We start from the raw sequence: 19,324 nt of genomic DNA on the forward strand, positions 1-19,324 counted from the left end.
TTCATCTTCCAGGATGACAACGCAAGATGTCACAGGGCCAGGATCGTTACAGGTTACCTCCAACAACAGAACATCACCACATTACCTTGGCCAGCACTGAGTCCCGACCTCTCCCCCATCGAGCATGTCTGGTACATGCTTGGACAGAGGTTACGTCAACGTCAACAACGTCCTGCCAATGTCCAAGAACTTGCTGCTGCGTTGCAACAGGAATGGGACAATCTGGACCAAAATGACCTTAGACGTCTCATTAGGAGTATGCCACGTCGGATCAATGCTTGTTTGGCAAACAGAGGGGGATTTACCCGTTACTGACTTGGTTGTGATGCTGTGGTAACTTTGCTGTTTGACCCCGGGTATCATTTTACCCTTATAATGGTCAGTCTGTGCCTTACTTAGTCTAACGATCATTTGGAATAAATCGATGAATGTGAACTTCATTTCATTTTGTCATTTGTTTCTTCGTCAGTTTCATTAGGTGACTTTAATAACACTTAAAAATCAAATATCCCCTACTTTTTTTGAATAGTATAGAAAATGAAATGAAATGAAATAGGGTTTAACGTCCTACTGTTCTGCTCCGAACTGGTCTAATGAAGACGGGCATACGTCATACAGTGTGCTATGAGGGACAGCGGCACTACGGCCTACTCTTATATCGAATTCTAACGGTCAAGGGATCTTTGACGTGCACGCCAATGTGTACACGGCACCTCGGTTTTTCGTCCCATCCGAACGACTTGACCGCTGTACTTGTCAGGCCCTCAGTCCTGCATCACTGACAAGGGGGAACCACGCCGGAGAATCTGTATGAACTTTCTCGGCCAATGAAGGGATCGAACACCCGACCTCCAGGCTAGCGAGCCAGCGTCTTACCTACTTAGCTACCGTATTTGAAATAGTATTTGTAAACCATATATCTATTATTATTATATATATATTTGTGACTGTCGTCTGTCTGTCTGTCTGTCTGTTCGGGGTTGGCGGCTACACTAGGTCTGCCCCGAGTCTGAAATTTGGGGTATAGGGGTAGCTCGGACTGGGGAGTAACATAGGCCAGGTGGCGTTAGTCTACCACTTCCGGTTTCGGAGATATCACCCCCGAGCGAAGCCGGTCTGTTCGGGGTTGGCGGCTACACTAGGTCTGCCCCGAGTCTGAAATTTGGGGTATAGGGGTAGCTCGGACCGGGGAGTAACATAGGCCAGGTGGCGTTAGTCTACCACTTCCGGTTTCGGAGTTATGACCCCCGAGCGAAGTCTGTATGTTCGGGGTTGGCGGCTTAATCTGCCCCGAGTCTGAAATTTGGGGACCGGGGAGTAACATAGGCCAGGTGGCGTTAGTCTACCACTTCCGGTTTCGGAGTTATGACCCCCGAGCGAAGTCTGTCTGTTCGGGGTTGGCGGCTACACTAGGTCTGCCCCGAGTCTGAAATTTGGGGTATAGGGGTAGCTCGGACCGGGGAGTAATATAGGCCAGGTGGCGTTAGTCTACCACTTCCGGTTTCGGAGTTATGACCCCCGAGCGAAGCCGGTCTGTTCGGGGTTGGCGGCTACACTAGGTCGACCCCGAGTCTGAAATTTGGGGTATAGCGGTAGCTCGGACCGGGGAGTAACATAGGCCAGGTGGCGTTAGTCTACCACTTCCGGTTTCGGAGTTATGACCCCCGAGCGAAGCCGGGTATCCTGCTAGTTATTATATATATCACGTTCAATGTTGCACGTGCGCGCTGTATCATAAGGTATGTCATTGAGTCAACTGGTGTGGTTTCGATTCCCCGGTTGTACGTGACAAGGAGTGGGGTCGCCTGTCCAACCTAGTGGGTTTTCTCCGGGTCCCCCGTTTCCTCCCACTGCTAAACACCCCTACGCGCAAGCGAAGTATTGAAATGAAATTGAACCATGTTAATACCGAAATGACCTAGTTTGTGTCGAGTGGACGTTAAACCCCATCTCTCTCTCTCTCTCTCTCTCTCTCTCTCTCGGTCGATGTTGGTTTCAATTTTAACACTCCACCAAACCATTCAACCTGACGAAGAGCGAGTCGTTTGTATCAACAGAATGGACCCGATCAGGTGCCCAATCGCTAAATTGAGCACACGGTGGCGATACCAAACGACATCATAATGATGGTTGCTAGGTAGAACTATCATGCTTAACATGTTCCGCCTTAATAATAGAAATCAGATGAAACAGAATTAAAATTTACACTGAACAAATAAAGAAGTTGGATTATACATTGTCTTAAAGGGACTAGCCTGATTTCAAGAGAGTCTCAAAAATAAAAGTCGGAGTGTTTATGAAATTTAAGCGCCAAAATATTGAGTCGTTTGGACATGAACGTCAAAACTGCTTATCCGGACACGTAACCCTTTTAAGATTTCGGGTCAGTTTTTTCGTTGGGTGAACTGATAATCGATTCCCGTTCCTTGATAGGTCTATATAGTGAATGACCCATGTGCTCTACTTGATAACGAAAGGTAAATTTCACCTACACATTATTATCATAAAATAAAAGTCTGGTTTTATCCAGACACCGTATAATACAGCTTGGGACACTGATCTCCATTTCCAGATGAAGACTGACAGGTTTAAGGTGTTTGAAAACTTATCACATACATTGAGTTAGTTGCTCGGCCCTTAGCTAGAGGATTTTAAGTGATTTTAACACAAAATTAAGCAGTTTTATTCTCCAAAAAATATCGGGATTAGCCCTTTAAGTTAGAAATTACATGAATGGAAGTTAGAAATTACATGAATAGAAGTTAGAAATTAGACGATAGCATGTTAGAATTTTGAAACTAATATACCGCCATACTGTTCTGCTCCGAACTGGGCTAATGAAGACGGAGAGGGTGCTATGAAAGATGAGTGCTTATCATATAGCGATTTCTCTGGACGTCGACCGCATAAAACTCAAATTGTTTCGTTGTTCTCGTCGATATGGCTTGGCATATCCGAAATAAACATCGCATTTGAAATGATCATTTATTTCGTGTGGTTCGTCATCGGCGCCTTCATCATGGAACCGTTTCTAACAATGGCAATACATGGATCGACGAGTAGGCCCCATTGCTGACGCGTGTGCCGGCACAGAAAGATCGGCGAAAGGGACCCATGGTGATGAGTATAATGGCCCCACATAGATCGACGAGTGTGCCCCTACACCCACGCGTACTTTCACATTGATCAAGGGCCCTTCATAGATCGATGAGACATGAGTCCCTACGGCATACGAATGGGCCCAAGTACATTAAAGGGGATCCTCTGACTTTGATTAAGGCCCCTAAGAGTAGTGTGGGTTCAATTACTTCTACGTGGGGGCCTTCTGGCATTGACTAAAGGGTCCCTCATATACTCATCTGGGCCCCATCTCTACCCAAAACTCAGTGCCTTTGGTTTAGCACAGCATTTTCTATGTTGCCAGGGGCCCTACCAAGTCACGCCACTGCGGATAACCGACTAGTATCTTATGCTACTAAGTCGGATAGACCTAAAAAAAGAGCTAACGTATCAAGCATAATCACATATTTATATGGAATTACTTCTAATCACTTGGCGAGGTCAAGTGCTGACATAAAGAAGCATTGATGTAATAATTTACAATATAAGAAATAAAACAATAAATTAATAATACGAGGCAGGCCATATTGGCAGTTACTTTCTATCTAAAACAGTTTTACAAACAATTAGGGGATATAATAAATTAACATTTCATAAGCATTACGTTTTGTTTTGTTTAATGTTTTGAAGGAATATAATAGTTATTGTCCCGAAAGTTTAAATGAATTCAATTTGAAGGCTTTCACTTTTAAAATGAATAATGTATTATCTGAAATATTCTAGTTTTTAATGGTAACATATAACCACTATAAACTGTACGGTTATATACTCTCCTCGCTCGCTAATTTCTAATACGTCCTCATATTATATTGATCAACAAAATTAAAATTTTATAAACTGAAGTTTGGGAACATATTCTGGTACATCGTGAAGAAATGGGATAAAATCGTCGTAGAAATCTGGGTCTTCCTTGAATATTTTATTAATCCACTGCCACTGGTACATACTGGAGATACGAATCCAGAAAATACGTCTTTCTGATAGATACTCTGTATCTGTTTTTGGATCGCAATAACGACATAACGTGCGCACAATTTCCGTCGTTTTTCATCAGTGACATTCAGGATCACGGAGTCTGCTCCACGCCATTTGAACTTGTTTTTCTATTGTTCATGGAAATATTTCGCGAACTACATTTCTAAACACTTCGGGTACGGGTCCAGGAATTGTGTTTTCATGGATCTCAATATACGAAATATCTGTTTCATCCAAATTGCTTTCACCAACTCATTCCTTTTGTTTCACTTGGTATTCTAGCTTTCCCTTGTTTAATCGTTTCTACATAACCCTTTGGTACGCTGAGAATCTGCGTTTAATTTGCAGGTGTATATTCATTTTTCGTTTCTGAATTTAACAGTTCGACTGTCTGACGACTTTTAGTATATACTGTTGGAAAGGTTAAACGCTTTTGTCATGAGAGCAGATTTTGATGGGTTCACTATCTAAAGTTGATGGCTTGGTAACTGCCTTGGCAATCTGATTAAAACACAGATCCTATTTCGTTTCGTTTTTTATAGTTCAAAATTTCGTTTTACTTTTCTGTACTACACTAGGATCTGGAAGAGTTGTTATATAACCCGCGTTCTGGTTAATGTGATGGATTAGACAATGAAACTGGCGGATTTTGTCACTACGTTTTGCAGGCAAGTACTCTTTTCTCCAGGTTATTGCGGCCCCTGGACCCACGCCTATAAGGACCTAGGATGGAAGCCCCCCCCCCCCCCCCAATCAAGAATTGCTTCCGCCGGCCCTGTTTTGACCAGAGACATTTCGGCAAGTCAAAATTATAGAAAGGCTGCTACCTCCATTTTCGATTTTCCATTGATGTGCCTCTGTATTCAAATCCATAACTTTGATCATTTCATCTAATTTTCGGGGTATAACTTGTTCATCTTTTTTATTCTTGGGGTACTCGCTTTGGCTTGTAAGAGGCTGGCATCTTACCCCACAAGGCATCCGCACAAATTGCGACCGAGAAGTCCGTCGGATATTACAAGAGTCTGGAATGGTTCTTCAAATCTTTAATACTGGAAACTTGTAATAATAATTACCTACATATACATAAAGGACCGCGGATAACCGATTAGTTGGATACATTTCTAGATTTTAATTATAACATATAACCATTATAACCTGTACGGTTATATATACCAAATATGTCATACTTTTATTGGAGATAACTACCATATAAATACTTTCGTGGAAATGTATCTTAAAAACCCCTTATAGGATAAATTATAATAAGAGTGAGGGGGGGGGGGAGAGAGATGGTGTTTATTTAACGTCCACTCGACACAACAAACAATGCCATTTCGGGACATGGTTCAATTTCATCTCAATTATGAGGGATCTTTAGCTGTCGGAGAAACCGGAAAAAACTCACGAAGTCGGACAGGCGACCCCACTCCTTGTTATGTACAAGCGGGAAATCGAAACCACGCCACAGTGACAGACCGTATGTCCTAACACGCAATGCATCCTAAGTTCTCTAAAACACACGCTGTCTTCACCAACGCTATTTCCGTGAAATTTTGATCATCGCTTTTAGATTATAATGTTCGGTCATCGTGTCGATTTTCATATGAATAAAATCTGAGAACCCCTCCTTTAGAAAATGGCGGTCTACCCTCCTTTATCATAAAAATTCAACAGCGTGCTGAAATAATCCTTTATTGACAAATCACAACCCTAAGTATTAATTATAACAGAATATATAAATACCATTAAATATGAATATATACAGGTATCACATAACGTTTGATAACGAGCCTTAAAAGTGCGTATACTATATATTATACATTTATTAAAAGTGAATATGAATACCACAAAGTAAAAACACAGTTATTTCGTTATAAAGGTGATGATGTTACTTTTAGTGTCCATGATTTTATTTGTGGGGTATCTAGCGTTATGCGAATCTAAAACAACACAGTATTAAATATAGGTGAAAAATTAATGGGCGTTTTCTATTAACATTTTACGCCCTTAGATAAGGGCTAATTTTTAGATATAATCGATTTTGTGTTCCTACGGTAAGCCAAAATGAAACCAAACCTTGTAAACAAACCAAATTTCAATTAATGTTTCCGAACAGAAGTTTAGTCATATAAATATAACACATCAGATTATCCCAATTCAACAATTTATTTTCACCTACATCAAATAGATGCAGTTCCCGATTTGCAACGACCTAGCCAAAAGAAGTTACAAGACATTTTGGTAACGAAAAATATATGCCCAACAGCAGCTCTGTCTCGAAAACATATAACCACAGACAGCAACCTATCCGAAAGGAAAACTTCCATGTTGACCAATTTAATAAGAAATTAAGATGCCTTCAAGAAATCTACTGATCTCTATCGTGTTCCCAAGATTTTCCGTACACATTAAAGTAGCTAAGTCTCTAACTCAATATCATCCAAAATCTTCGACATTGAAAACACGATTTATTTGTCGGTTTAAATCAACATTGATGTCGTGACCTTACCGGGAAAAGATGGGCTTCTGATATCCAATATTTAAGACAAAGTAACATTTTACAATTGGTACACGAATCGTGTACCATAATGCGTTTCGGCACTATTTGTAATAAAGGACTCGAAAAACGAGGCTAAGCATATTCCACAAGTCATGTCAAACGGTGACGCTATATTCTTGTCTGTTCGTTCGTTCGTTTCTGGGGTTTTACGTCCACTTCCACCTATGGTGATATCGTAGACAATTCTTGTCTGGAGAGCATGCCCAATAAATACTATCGGTGTAGACTGGAATAACCAGAAGCTAGGGATTAAAATTCGATTGAGAATACTGGCGTATGTCGCCGAACCTAATTGATTAGAAATTACAGTAAAAAAAAACGATTGAATGTAAATCAATTTATATACATTCATATTACATTATTGTATGCGTTGCGATCCATTTGTGTCAATTTCTAGGTCCCAAATATTAGCGACTTAGCTCCTTTAACTATGTCTCTGGAACAGAAAGTCGTAGAATACTGAAAATCAACAAGGTTCATAATCTCAGATCCTAATGCCTCACACCAGATTTGAAAATCAATGGGGTTATCTTCTCACAGCCTTACTGCTTAGCATCAAATTTGAAACAGATCTGTTACAAATTGTAACACGTTAACAATACAAGGGTTGATGAACAAATCGTTAAGGTATTACTCGAATGCTTCGCATTAAGAAAAATATCAGTTAAAAGCTATCGTGTCTATTACGTAAACAAAGCTTTCGGAAAGCGGGGCTCCGGAATTGAAGATCTTCTTATAACCGCAATGGTTCATACCAAATTTGAAAAAAAATGTTTGAATCTGTAGCGTTAATAAGCCAATTGTTGACGAACGGAGGGGCCGATCTACGTCCATGTGTGACGACATGCTGAAGCGTGGGCGTATTGCGTAAGGTGCAGAAAAAAAGTTAAATCAAGTGTGATTCCATTTTTAAATGCATATAATAAAATAATGTATCAAACATTTAGAAACAGATATAGATAAATATTATAAATTAATTCAATCAAAGAATAATTGACCAATAGCGTCATAATGCTGCAGTTTTGAGCTACATACAATAATTACCACAATAGGTACCAATAGATTCAGACGGGATGAAAATGACATACGGCTAATAAATTATACAATTTGTATATTTCGAAAACAAACTTATATGCAACAATTTAACAGAATACCGAAGATCGCCACTTCACAAAAAGTAAGTGGGCTATACGATTTATCAATTAGGGCAAAATGTAATCATCAGTCGATGTGATAATGAGTGCTGCGAAGAAACAGATTTACGCCTCCTTGCGTTATCATGATTTCATTTATTTCTCCCTGAAAAGTTGTTAATGTTGTGAATGTGGTGCATGTGATTTATTAAGTGGACTCTTAAAAAAAATTAATAATAGCATACGGCTAATTTTATGGATTGATCGCGTGTGCAATGTACGGAAGAGAATTTTTACCCAAAGAGCGGTATCTTTCTACATTTTTTCGAATTCGATTCGGGACTGACACCTTAATTGTCAATCATGTTGTTCGGATGAAAGGCGTTCGATTTACTTTTTCTATAAGTTACATGCGTTTGGTTAAACTAGACTACATGTATATAGTGTTAGTTATATTTAACATCCGAATTTGTTCGGTCAATCTGAAAAACAAAAGTTAAATGACACGTTTTTTTCCAAACTCAATGGACATAACCGGAAAACGATGAGCATTGTAATGTCAAAAAGCCTTATAAATTTACACAGAATTGTTCTGTGTAGTCATATTTATTCCACACTGTATCCAAAAATGGTGATAATGTCATGACATTTGATTTGGCGTCGAGTGCGCTGGCCTCTTTAAGAAGTCCATTATACGACGTTCGACGCGTGAGATATTTTCTGTGTCTGAATTAAAAAATCTATTATTTTGGTATAATCAATAAACCTTTACATAATAACGCTTGTCGGATGAGATCGTTTATCTTCTCGATCAGTTGTCCATCATAAATAAATTAGGACGTGGCACCACCATTGGAATTAACTGTAGAAGCAGTTTCTTTTAAACAAATCATATTATAACAGCCCCCGTTAAAATGACCTGTAAGCCTCAATGAAATGCAATTAAGCCTATCACGTCATTTGATTACTGGGCTAAGATGGTGTCTTTCAATGGCGTACTGGATCTGAATTCTGTCGCGTTTTCAAAGCATTCGTCTTGGCTATAGATTGTTGGTAACTGTAGAGTTGTTTCTCCAAGGCATAATTTTCCGCTTGTAAGGCCATTATTTCTCGCCTGAAAAGACATAAACGAAAATAATGAGAACAACGAAAAGGGTGGAAGGAATCACAACACTTCATATCGATTTTGTTTTCAACAACAAACACCATGTTTAAAATAAGAGCAATCAATTAAAGATGGCTCCCATCTCAAAGTTGTAAATGGAAATGCAGATGTATAATTCGCTGCATGAATAAACGGCCCCGAGAGGTTGATTAACGACGGTTATTAACAATAGCGATCATGTAACCAGAGTAATATATCTTGTTTCTTTAGAATCAACTAGCAAAGCCATAATTAAAATAAAACTCGATCTGAATTTTGAAACTTGATTTAACGGTGGTGTTTATAATATTTTCAAAACCGAGATAAATATTTCATTTAGCTTTGAGCATGCTCATGCATGGATATAATTGAGCAATTGGAGAGGGGATGAATCGCAAAAAGAGATTTTAAAAATCATTTCATGCTAGAGACACGCATCCACCGCAGTAAGATAGATCATAATGTACCGCATCTGGCTAGGGTGGATGTCTATCGTGAGTTACTTCCAATTTGCCAAATCTTCACGTAACATTTGTTGCCTTCTGCCTAAAATGATCTTGGGTTGCATATTTTCAACACTATAAATAGGTTTATGCTAAGCCGCCGGAGAGGAAATTGGGAGATCAAAAAAAAATCTTTTTTTAAAAGTAGCACAATAGGATAAGTGCAGTAATATCTTCTCAAATACGTAGAAATAACAAATTTTATTTCGTTCCAGTAAATCAGGTAGCACATTTCTTATTTTTTTTAATCAAAGCTTTCAATCTCGACCAAAATGACACATTTTTGGCATTTGGCACTTTATCATCCTCGGTGGCACTATATTTATATCCAGCCCATTTTTATACGCCCACATGGAAATGTGGACGATTATTGCCGTCGCCCCCATCCGTCCGTCCGTCCACAATTCTTGTGAACGCTCTAACTCCAAAAGTTTTAATCCGATTGTTTTGAAATTGATATATGTGGTTTACATTAGTGAGATGAAGAAACCTAATTTAATTTCAACAATTTCTGTTTATTACGTCTAGAGTTATTACCCTTGTTGAACCCTATGAACTCTATTACGCCAAAAGTTATCCACCGATCTTTGTGCAATTTATATGCATTATTTAAATTAGTGAAACGAAGAAGTCTATGGAATTTCAGCAATTTCCGTTTATTACGTTTAGAGTTATAGCCCTTGTTTCACTTTACTGAACCTTGTGAAGTTATCATCCGATCTTTGTGAAATTTATATATGCATTATTTAAATTATTGAACCAAAGAAGCCTATTGAATTTCAGCAATTTCCGTTTATTACGTCTAGAGTTATGGCCCTTGTTTCACTTTATTGAACCTTGTCATCCGATCTTTGTGAAATTTATATGCATGATTTAAATTAGTGAAACGAATAAGCCTATTGAATTTCTGTAATTTCGGTCAATTTGCTGCACCTTGGGAACGCTCTAACATTTATATGCGTCATTTATATGCATTATTTAAATTCGTGAAACCACGAAGCCTATTGAATTTCAGCAATTTAAAATAATTACTTCAAGAGTTATGGCCCTTGTTTCACTTTGTTCAACCTTGTTAGTGCTCGATTGATGAAAGTTATCATCCGATATGTATGAAATGTATACACATCATTTAAATTTGTTAAACAGAGGTCTATTTAATTTCAGCAATTTCCGCCAATTATTTCTAGAGTTATGGTCCTTTTTGAATGACAAAAGTGATTATCCGATCTGTATGAAATTATATGCATTATTATAGTAAAACGAAAAAGCCTGTCAAATTTCAACAATTTCTGTAAACTACTTCCAGACTTGAGGCCCTTGTTTCAGTTTGTAGAACGTTTTGAACCCTCAAACGACAAAATTATAATCTGATAATCTGATCTGTATGGAACAAAAGAATAAATATGCGACAACCCTTGTCGACCGCCCGGACGATTAAGCTGATGTGGGCGTATGTTTCGTTGCCTGGCAACCTATCTTATTTCACTGCTAGAATTGTGACATTCTAAGGAAAGGTTTAATTTTGAACCCTTTTTTTTAAATTCACGCTTGGCACCCACCCTAGTCATCAGATGCGGCACATCATGATCTACCTTATTGTGGTTCATGCATGTCTTTAACATGAAATTTCTTTTTTTTTAAAACCGTGTCAATGGTTCCTTTTGAGTTTCGCATCTCTAGTATATATAAATAGACTATTATTATTTAAATAGTAATACATTATGAGTTTGCAGTTAACTTTGAACAATGTCATAGAAAGGTGGAAGGTTTTTTTTCCAGATAAAAACTAAAGCTGGTAATTATCTTGTTTAAGAACACATCTCAGATAATTCCATCAAAATGCGTTCGCATCTTTTTATGTTTTGAATAATTTAAAGGAGAATTCAAACATTTACCTTAAAACTGATGAAGTTGGTCAATATTTACTTTATTATTTTTTTTCTTTTTAGCAATGACGTCAATTGTATTGATTGTCGACATCGAGCTAAGTTGAAAAGGCTCAAAATTTGCTTGCTTAATTATGTATTAGCGATCATCAAGATATCGAATACATCGCTGTTGGTTCAAAATTCTATGTTTTCAACTGTTGTGAAATACTTACGATATTTTTTTGACGCCATTGGCATAACGTTGCTGTCATTATAACAGTACATCCACCATTATTTTCGCAGTGGTGTCTATTTCTATTTTGACAGGCAACGAATGGTTGCAGACGACTCGTTACTTGGGCGGAAAAGGAATAATAAATTACATCCATTATGCATTCAAGTTGATTGCAAATATCAAGATAATTGGAACGCCATTCATTTGCTGATTTCTAACATCCGCCTGATTATGGGTAAATATAAACTTTACAATATATCCCGTAGACATTATTCTCCCTGGCGAGAGATTGACCTCTGATGCTAAGATCAACATATGATACAGTCTGCAACATCTCACCCAGAGCTTATTACTAACGGTCCACACAAAGGAAATCAATATCCCATTTCGAAATTAAATCTCGCGGTTCAAACACTTGAAATACAAAAATCTTTATTTGCTAAACATGATATTATATATAGAATTTTTAATATGCCATAGCGCTCGATTTAAACCACATACCATGATTTGTCACGCTCAGGAGAAAGAAAATAACTTCCGTCGTGCAACAGACGAGTTAATAACATGAATTATTTGAAGATGTTTTCTAAGAAACGAAATCGTTAATAAAGATCGTTACAATGACCTGCGCTTTTTATAACTCCGTGATTATATCAAAACGAAAGATTGCTTCGGATTACAGGCATGGGGTGGGAGAGGGGAATGAGTGAAATCTAGCTAATGCCAATGTTAGATTTACAATATCAGACTTGAATGTGTTCTAATTCTGAAATCATGAACCACATAGGGAGATATTTTTGATTGTGTGTAATATCCGTTGTCGGATAATCTTTTTGTTACAAAATGATCGAGCTTGACAATAACACTGCAAGTAATATGATAGGCATACATAATTTACAATACAGTAATCAATAGAGCTGGTAATAATTGGTGTTGTTGAAAAGCACCCTGGCAGAGAGTTACGTGAAGACAATACTGTATACACACAAATATCGAAATAACAGCATAAAGTTATCACCAACATATAATAATGCAGAGCTAAATATTTTACCCGAATCCCGTGCGCAAAGAGGAAAATAATTTTTACCGAGGACAGGTTACCCAGCTCGGGTTAGAGTTGGGTGCTTCGTTTAATCTTCATATATCCAGGAGCCAAACAGAGTTACTCCCCAACCCCCTATCCCCCTGTCCTCGGTAAAAAGGTATCTTCTGTCTAAAGAGAGTCGTTTAGTAACACCGTCACTGGTATCTTTGGTTATGCGTTTCTTTAGTAAAGAATTTTTCCAGAAACGAAATAATTGTTATTGATCAGTGAATATCTTAAAATTTGTATATAGCCAATGAATATAGCAGTTATAGCTAGACAATAGCCGTTTCCAACAATAACATCGTTAACACTCCATTACCCTGTCATCATATATCTTAATTAATACTTTATAAGGTCAATCGATCACTTAACTATCTTTTCCATTAATGGCGAACTCCTTTAAAACCTGGTCTACAAGATTATAGAATCTTCTTATTACTTAATTGCTTCTTTATAAATTCTGGCAGGCTGGAGTATCTCATTACCATTTTATTTTCATTTTCTAGACTGCATTCGTTTCTCTAAATTTAATATCAACGTCACTACTAACTGGTCGACCCCGAGCTCATCCATATACAAGATTTATACTAATTATACCCAGTTGGACTTTCAATGGTATCAGGGTGGAGCAACGTAATAATTATTTCGCTGTTTTAAATAAATAAATAAATCAGGAAAACGAATAGATGCGTAACTGGTGCTTTTACATTAAAACTTCGCCGAACGAAACCGGGTACCGAGCAAAACTCTCACAAGCGGGCCCTATTGTGATGATGTAATACGCCAAAAGAAAAACATTGATACAATTTTGATTTTAATATTATATTTTGAGTATTGGACACAGGTGATTAAAATCTGAGCATAAAATGAGTTGTTCTCGTCCCTGGCCTGTTCATAACACGCCAGAGAGTTTGTAACTAGTGTAAAGATTACATAAAGATCCTCAACTCTGGGTCAGTTAGCCTTCTGTCACCAAGATGTGATCGGAACATTGTGAATTTGCCATCAATCGTCAGGATGCAATCTTGAATCCTATGACTAACGGGTAGAGGCATTAATATTAAAATTTTACATTCGTGTACTTGATCTGATATGTTATTTCAATAACTGATGGGGGAAGCTTTAATACGATTATATATTTTGTTTCTGACTATTTACGTCGGTTTTTTTACACAACATGTGCCGTTTATGGTTTATACTTCCAGACTGCAATCAGAAAACTAAAACATGATGTTAACAATCTATATAGTGATTTTTTTAAGTGACGTAGTTTTACGCCAGTCTTCCAGTTCGCTATCTACTGAAACAATTTAATGTCAGCCACTATAAAATGATATGGGGTTTAATGTCCTACTTTTCTGAACTACCCGGGTAATGAAGACGCGGCACACAAATTCCAACTGCCATGTGTAATGGTGGTGTATTTCTCTTTTGGGATCTGTCCACTTGTCATTCCATATTCAGATACGATTTCGTAATGTGATGATAATCGCGATCATTTCAATATTTAGCCCACCACCCCCCTTCAACAAAATAGCCATATAGGTCGCCCATTGACGTCACAAATTAGTTATGTTTATAGTCATTTGTTAATTAGTGTCATTCAGAAAGCGCTAAGCTGTTTTCTTATTTCTTTCAAATATCTTATTTAATGGACGCCTGTCTGACAAGAATCGAAATCTGTCAATTCCTTTGCCACTTTATTTTATTGCAAGACAGAAACGAAATTATAACTGTCGTGTGTCAAGTCAATGGTTTCGTATGTCAGTCAAAGCGTTCATAATTTATTTCCTAACATTCCAGAATAAAAGACTATACAAAGATTTTCAGCCATACAGAATAAAACAAATACAACACTTTCATATTTAAAGTAGTTAAGTCTCTAACTCAATATCATCCAAAATCTTCGACAATGAAAACACGAATTATTTGTCACTTTAAATCAACATTGATGTTGTGATCTAACCGGGAAAAATGGGCTTCTGATATCCAATATTTAAGACAAAAGAAACATTTTACCATCGTGTACTATAATGTGTTTCGGCACCATTTGTAACAAGGGACTCGAAGTAGGAGGCTAGACATATTCCACAAGTCATGTCAAACGGTGACCCCAAATTCTTATCTGGAGCGCACGCGCAATAATTACTAACGGTGTAGACGGGAATAACCAGATGCTAAAGATTGTCATTTGATTGAAACATCTGGCGTATTTCACCGAACATAACTGATTAGAAATTATTGTAAAAACAGGCACGACTGAATGTAAATCAGTTTATATACATCCATACCACATTATTATATGCGTTGTGACCCATTTCTAGGTCCCAAATATTAGCGATTTAGCCCCTTTAATAGGGAAAATATTTATTGGGCGTTTTCCATATTGCAATCTTAAATGCAACAATTATAATATAATAAGTTTGGCCATAGATAATATCAATGAATTTACTGTTTCTAAATTCAATACTTACCCCATCTGGTGTTTGTGAAGACGCGTGACGTCGTCGATAGTGCTGTAATTGGGGAAGACTAAAAGATGAGAATCTATCCAATGTATGTAAATTGTTAATTTTCTATCATTAGGGTCGACGTAATCATTTTCTGGATCTGAAAGCTGAATAAAAAATCAATTTACTTCAAGGATAATGACATGACTAGAAGGACATTTTGTTTTAGATGGACATCATTATTTTGTGGAGCAACTAAATGTTCGTTACTGGTAGTTGTAAACTTGCTACCAATGATAGACGAAAAGATAAAAGTGGGATATTCCCGGTTTTAACTTTGCTCATACCTCTGCTATAACGTATCGCGAGAGAACGGGAGAGAGAGAAATGGGGTTTAACATCAACCCGACACAAACTAGGTCATTTCGGGGCTAAAATATGGTTCAACTTTATTTCAATAATTCGCTTGTGCGTGAGAGGAAACATAACGTATCGTTAAAAAATTTGATTAAAGATTTGTGAGCGATCGCTGGTCTCTATTAAAGCATTTTTACAGACTTCGTTTTGTCTGTCTACAAATAAGTCTCGGGTCTTGATTTTATGCCGAACTCTTTCTTTGCTTCAACAATTCTTTTTCACCCGATCAGGGGTCAGAGCAAAATAAGCTGTTGCATTGTTTGGGTTAATCTAATTGTGTTCTTTAAATTAGTGACCGGTGAGATTAGAGTCGCTGATCGTCGTTTGATTCATTACATACTACACAGGTTATCTCAAGTTGACATTATCACTTTGTTTTCTGAATTAAATGTTAAATAATCAATCTTACATTTTAGCGTCTATTAAGCCGTGAACAATTAGTTATTGTCCAAAGAATACGAATAACAACCAGGGGCTTTAGATTTTCGTTTCGAACTATTAAGCGGAAGTCAGTTTGTTTACTAATTTTAGTTTAGTTTTTAGTTAAACTGTCAACTGTTGAACACAAAATCAATTATATCTCAACATTGACTTTATTTCTGGACCAATTATTTTATAAGTAGACAGATCAACATCTCAAATTTAATTAAATCGACATTTTATTATTTACCCATTTAATTACGTCGGCGACTGATTCACTAACAAATAGGTCCCGGGTTGAATTCCGGTGTTGGTCGAGAAAGTTCCTCGAAATTTTCCGGCGTGGTCTCACCTTGTCAGTGGTGCATTTCATTCCGATTACGTCATTTATTGGGAGTCGCGGTGGCTCAGTGAGTAAGACACTGTCTTGCTAGCCTGGAGGTCTTGGGTCGCTCCCTCGGGATTTTCCGGCCTGGTTATCCCATGTCAGGATATTTGTCTAGTCATTCAGATCAGACAAAAAAAACGAGGTTCTGTTTACACATTGGTGTAAAGGAGCCCTTGGCAGTTGGAATTCGAAGATTAGGCCGTAGCGCCGCTGTTCTGGAAAACTTTTCCTCATAGCACATTGCATGGCGTATGACTGTCTTCAGTGCAGAAATCCCATTTAGGTCATCTGTTCTATAGGAACTACAATACCTACCTCATCAATGCTGATATTTGTTCTCATAAAGAAACCTTCATCTAAATCTTGCTGGACATAATATTTACTGAATGGTCCGGTCCCCAGTTTTACAATCTTACCCCCGCTTAAAATGGACACATCCCAGGTCACAAATCTGCTGAACTTTCTTGGCACATGAGAAATATCTGTATAATATAGCCTAAATGATAAATACTTCCCCGAAGTATCCGTTTCGAGCATCCATGCTTGTTTATCTCTGTCGTAGCAATGCGCTCTACCTTTCGATTTGTTGCACATTGGCAGAGAGACTTCACTAACGGAAACGACAGATTCCATTTCAACTTTCACCTTCAAAGACGATCTGCCAAGCGACAGACGCGACACTGAAGCTCCAACTGTGAATGGATCACCGAATCCCGAGGCATCAAGCATCTGATTTAGTTCTCCGGAATCAAAAGTCCCCTCCTCTCCCAAAATAACACGGTATCGCACGTTACACAGATGATCGAAACTTGTATGTCTTTGTAATTGAATGGCGACGCTGCCGTCTGCTTCAGTTGATGTTACGTCAGGAAACAGCGATATGCTCCAATCGAAAAGACCAAAAGTGAAATATGTTGATTCCAGTCTGTCACCGTAACCATGACGTGACTGGCCTTCTTTGTGTATTTTCATATTATATTCATAAAGGCACGTTATATTTCTCATTTCTACTTCTACTAGTATATCGCCACTATCTTGTATAAATTTTCTCTGGATGATGTCATCTATTTCCATAACAGTCTTACAGCCATGTGATTTATTGTCAAAAGTAAATTCTGTGTTTTTGACAGTGCATGTTTCGTTTTTCGTAAAATGATCTTTGTTCACAACCGTGAATGCGAAATCTAATCGGCATTTTGTGTCTTTCGACGTAGTCTGCAACCTGAGGAATGTTCCAATATGGCGTTCACTGCGAACAAAGGACACGCACCACTTTTGAAACCCGTACACGAACTCCTTTGAATAAGTATCCGGTGTGAATTCCCTGGTAATTTTTCCCGGAAGGATGAAAGTGAACACCTGAGCATTGAAGCGGTCGTTGAGCTTGACGAAGCGGCACAATTTTGCCATTTTAAATAAATTCGTTGTTAACGCACTAAGGACTTTCTGCAAAGCAATCGACTAACTTATGTCTACAGCAACATCACCATGCAATCTTCTGTTTGTTTAGTCAACTGAAAATAAACAAAACAAAAATTATAACGATTGATAAACTTTCTGAAAGATTGCGTTTTCACAATAATAAAAACAAAATGTCCACAGTGCCATATTGATTACATCGAACATTCAAAGACTTTTTCAAAGAAATCGATAGGAAAGACTAATGAATTGTTTCTGTTGTAAAAAGTAGACATTGTTTCGACCCTCTTTTATTCCGATATTTTGAGAATAATCATCTTCATTACTTTTTTTTACCAATAAAGAGCAACTCATTGTAAGCGCATGGTTATAAATCATTCAGGAATTGGTTGACAAGAGAACAGCTTCTGATTCTGACACAACCAATGAACCTGATAATCTATAAGCGACATGTATAGGCATTTTGATAGATTTTTTTTTTAGATAATATTCTGTTAGTTCATATGAGATAAAGAAAATACACACGCATGCTAATTTTCTTCTTTTTTTGTCGCCATGCACCATGATTGGCTACAGAATCGCTTTTTATTGGAGTAGCCTGTAGATTAATAAATGGTAATTTTCAATAAACCAGTTATTACAAAGAAAACAGTCAAATTGCAGAAACACCTTCTGAATAATAATCAGACTTGTTTGGAGGTTTTTTTTTAAAAAAAAAATTTTGATGCTTCAACGTTTCTATTAGTCCCGTGGGATCAGGGGTCTGGGCAGGCATTATCAACACAAATATGACCGAAAATAAAGATTCAAGTTCCCATTCTACGTAAATACCCATGTACCTATGCTACATATTATTGGGTGGTTCACCAACTTAACCTGATCTGTAGTGCTTCATCAACAGCCCGTGGTGCATGCCTACTTCTCGCTGTGATTCGTAAGTTGGTGTATCAAAAGGCGAATCCTTGAATCCTTGGCAACGTTTACCAAAAACCCTCTCCTAAAATTCAAAAATATATTTTGGTGTCGTGTGTGAGGTAGAGTTTGCTTAATCTGTCTAGCCAACAAATTATGCGTTAGGTTTATGAACACGTTCAATAGAAGATTTCAGATAAATATGCAACATAAATATTAACGAAAAGTGGTATTAGATGTTGTAGAGACTGTATTATAGTTGTGTGGATATCTTACAAGATAACACGAATGCTGTCATGTCTGTAGATAGGTTTGGACTGTGATGAGATAGTTTCCAGACAGAATACTCAAATCAAAATGATTAACTAATACAATAGTTTAGCGTGATAATTTAGCTACATGTCCAGTACCGACCACGTCAGCCGACGTTTCAAGATGTAAATATTCAATATTAATCAGTACTGACCAACTTACCACATACATTATGCATTGAGATTAACAATGGGAGTAAACAGCGAATTCTAAAATTTAGATGACAGAGAAGACATTTCAGAAAGAAACGGATGTGTCATTAAATTTCTGTATAAAAAACAAATAGTTTAAAATCATCTCACTAGTAAGTCGATTATAATATGTACTCACTGAGTACTAATTTAACAGTTTAAAATCTTTTCAAATCACCAAAATTAT

At 37.4% G+C, this 19,324-nt stretch overlaps 1 protein-coding gene across 1 annotated transcript in view; it reads right to left on the bottom strand.

The window, feature by feature from the left end:
• Positions 1–5,793: 5,793 nt before the first annotated feature.
• The window catches only part of LOC126814548 (uncharacterized), a 42,941-nt gene continuing 29,410 nt past the window's right edge, over positions 5,794–19,324 (bottom strand). The window contains exons 2-4 of the mRNA XM_050539777.2: positions 16,619–17,817; positions 15,103–15,245; positions 5,794–8,905 (exon numbers count right to left, since the gene is read on the bottom strand). Coding sequence (XP_050395734.1) covers positions 8,779–8,905; positions 15,103–15,245; positions 16,619–17,713 — 1,365 coding nt within the window. The 5' untranslated portion in view covers positions 17,714–17,817 and the 3' untranslated portion in view covers positions 5,794–8,778. The remainder of the gene's footprint in view (positions 8,906–15,102; positions 15,246–16,618; positions 17,818–19,324) is intronic.

The sequence above is a fragment of the Patella vulgata genome, chromosome 3, assembly GCF_932274485.2.
Source record: "Patella vulgata chromosome 3, xgPatVulg1.2, whole genome shotgun sequence".
NCBI lineage: Eukaryota > Metazoa > Mollusca > Gastropoda > Patellidae > Patella > Patella vulgata.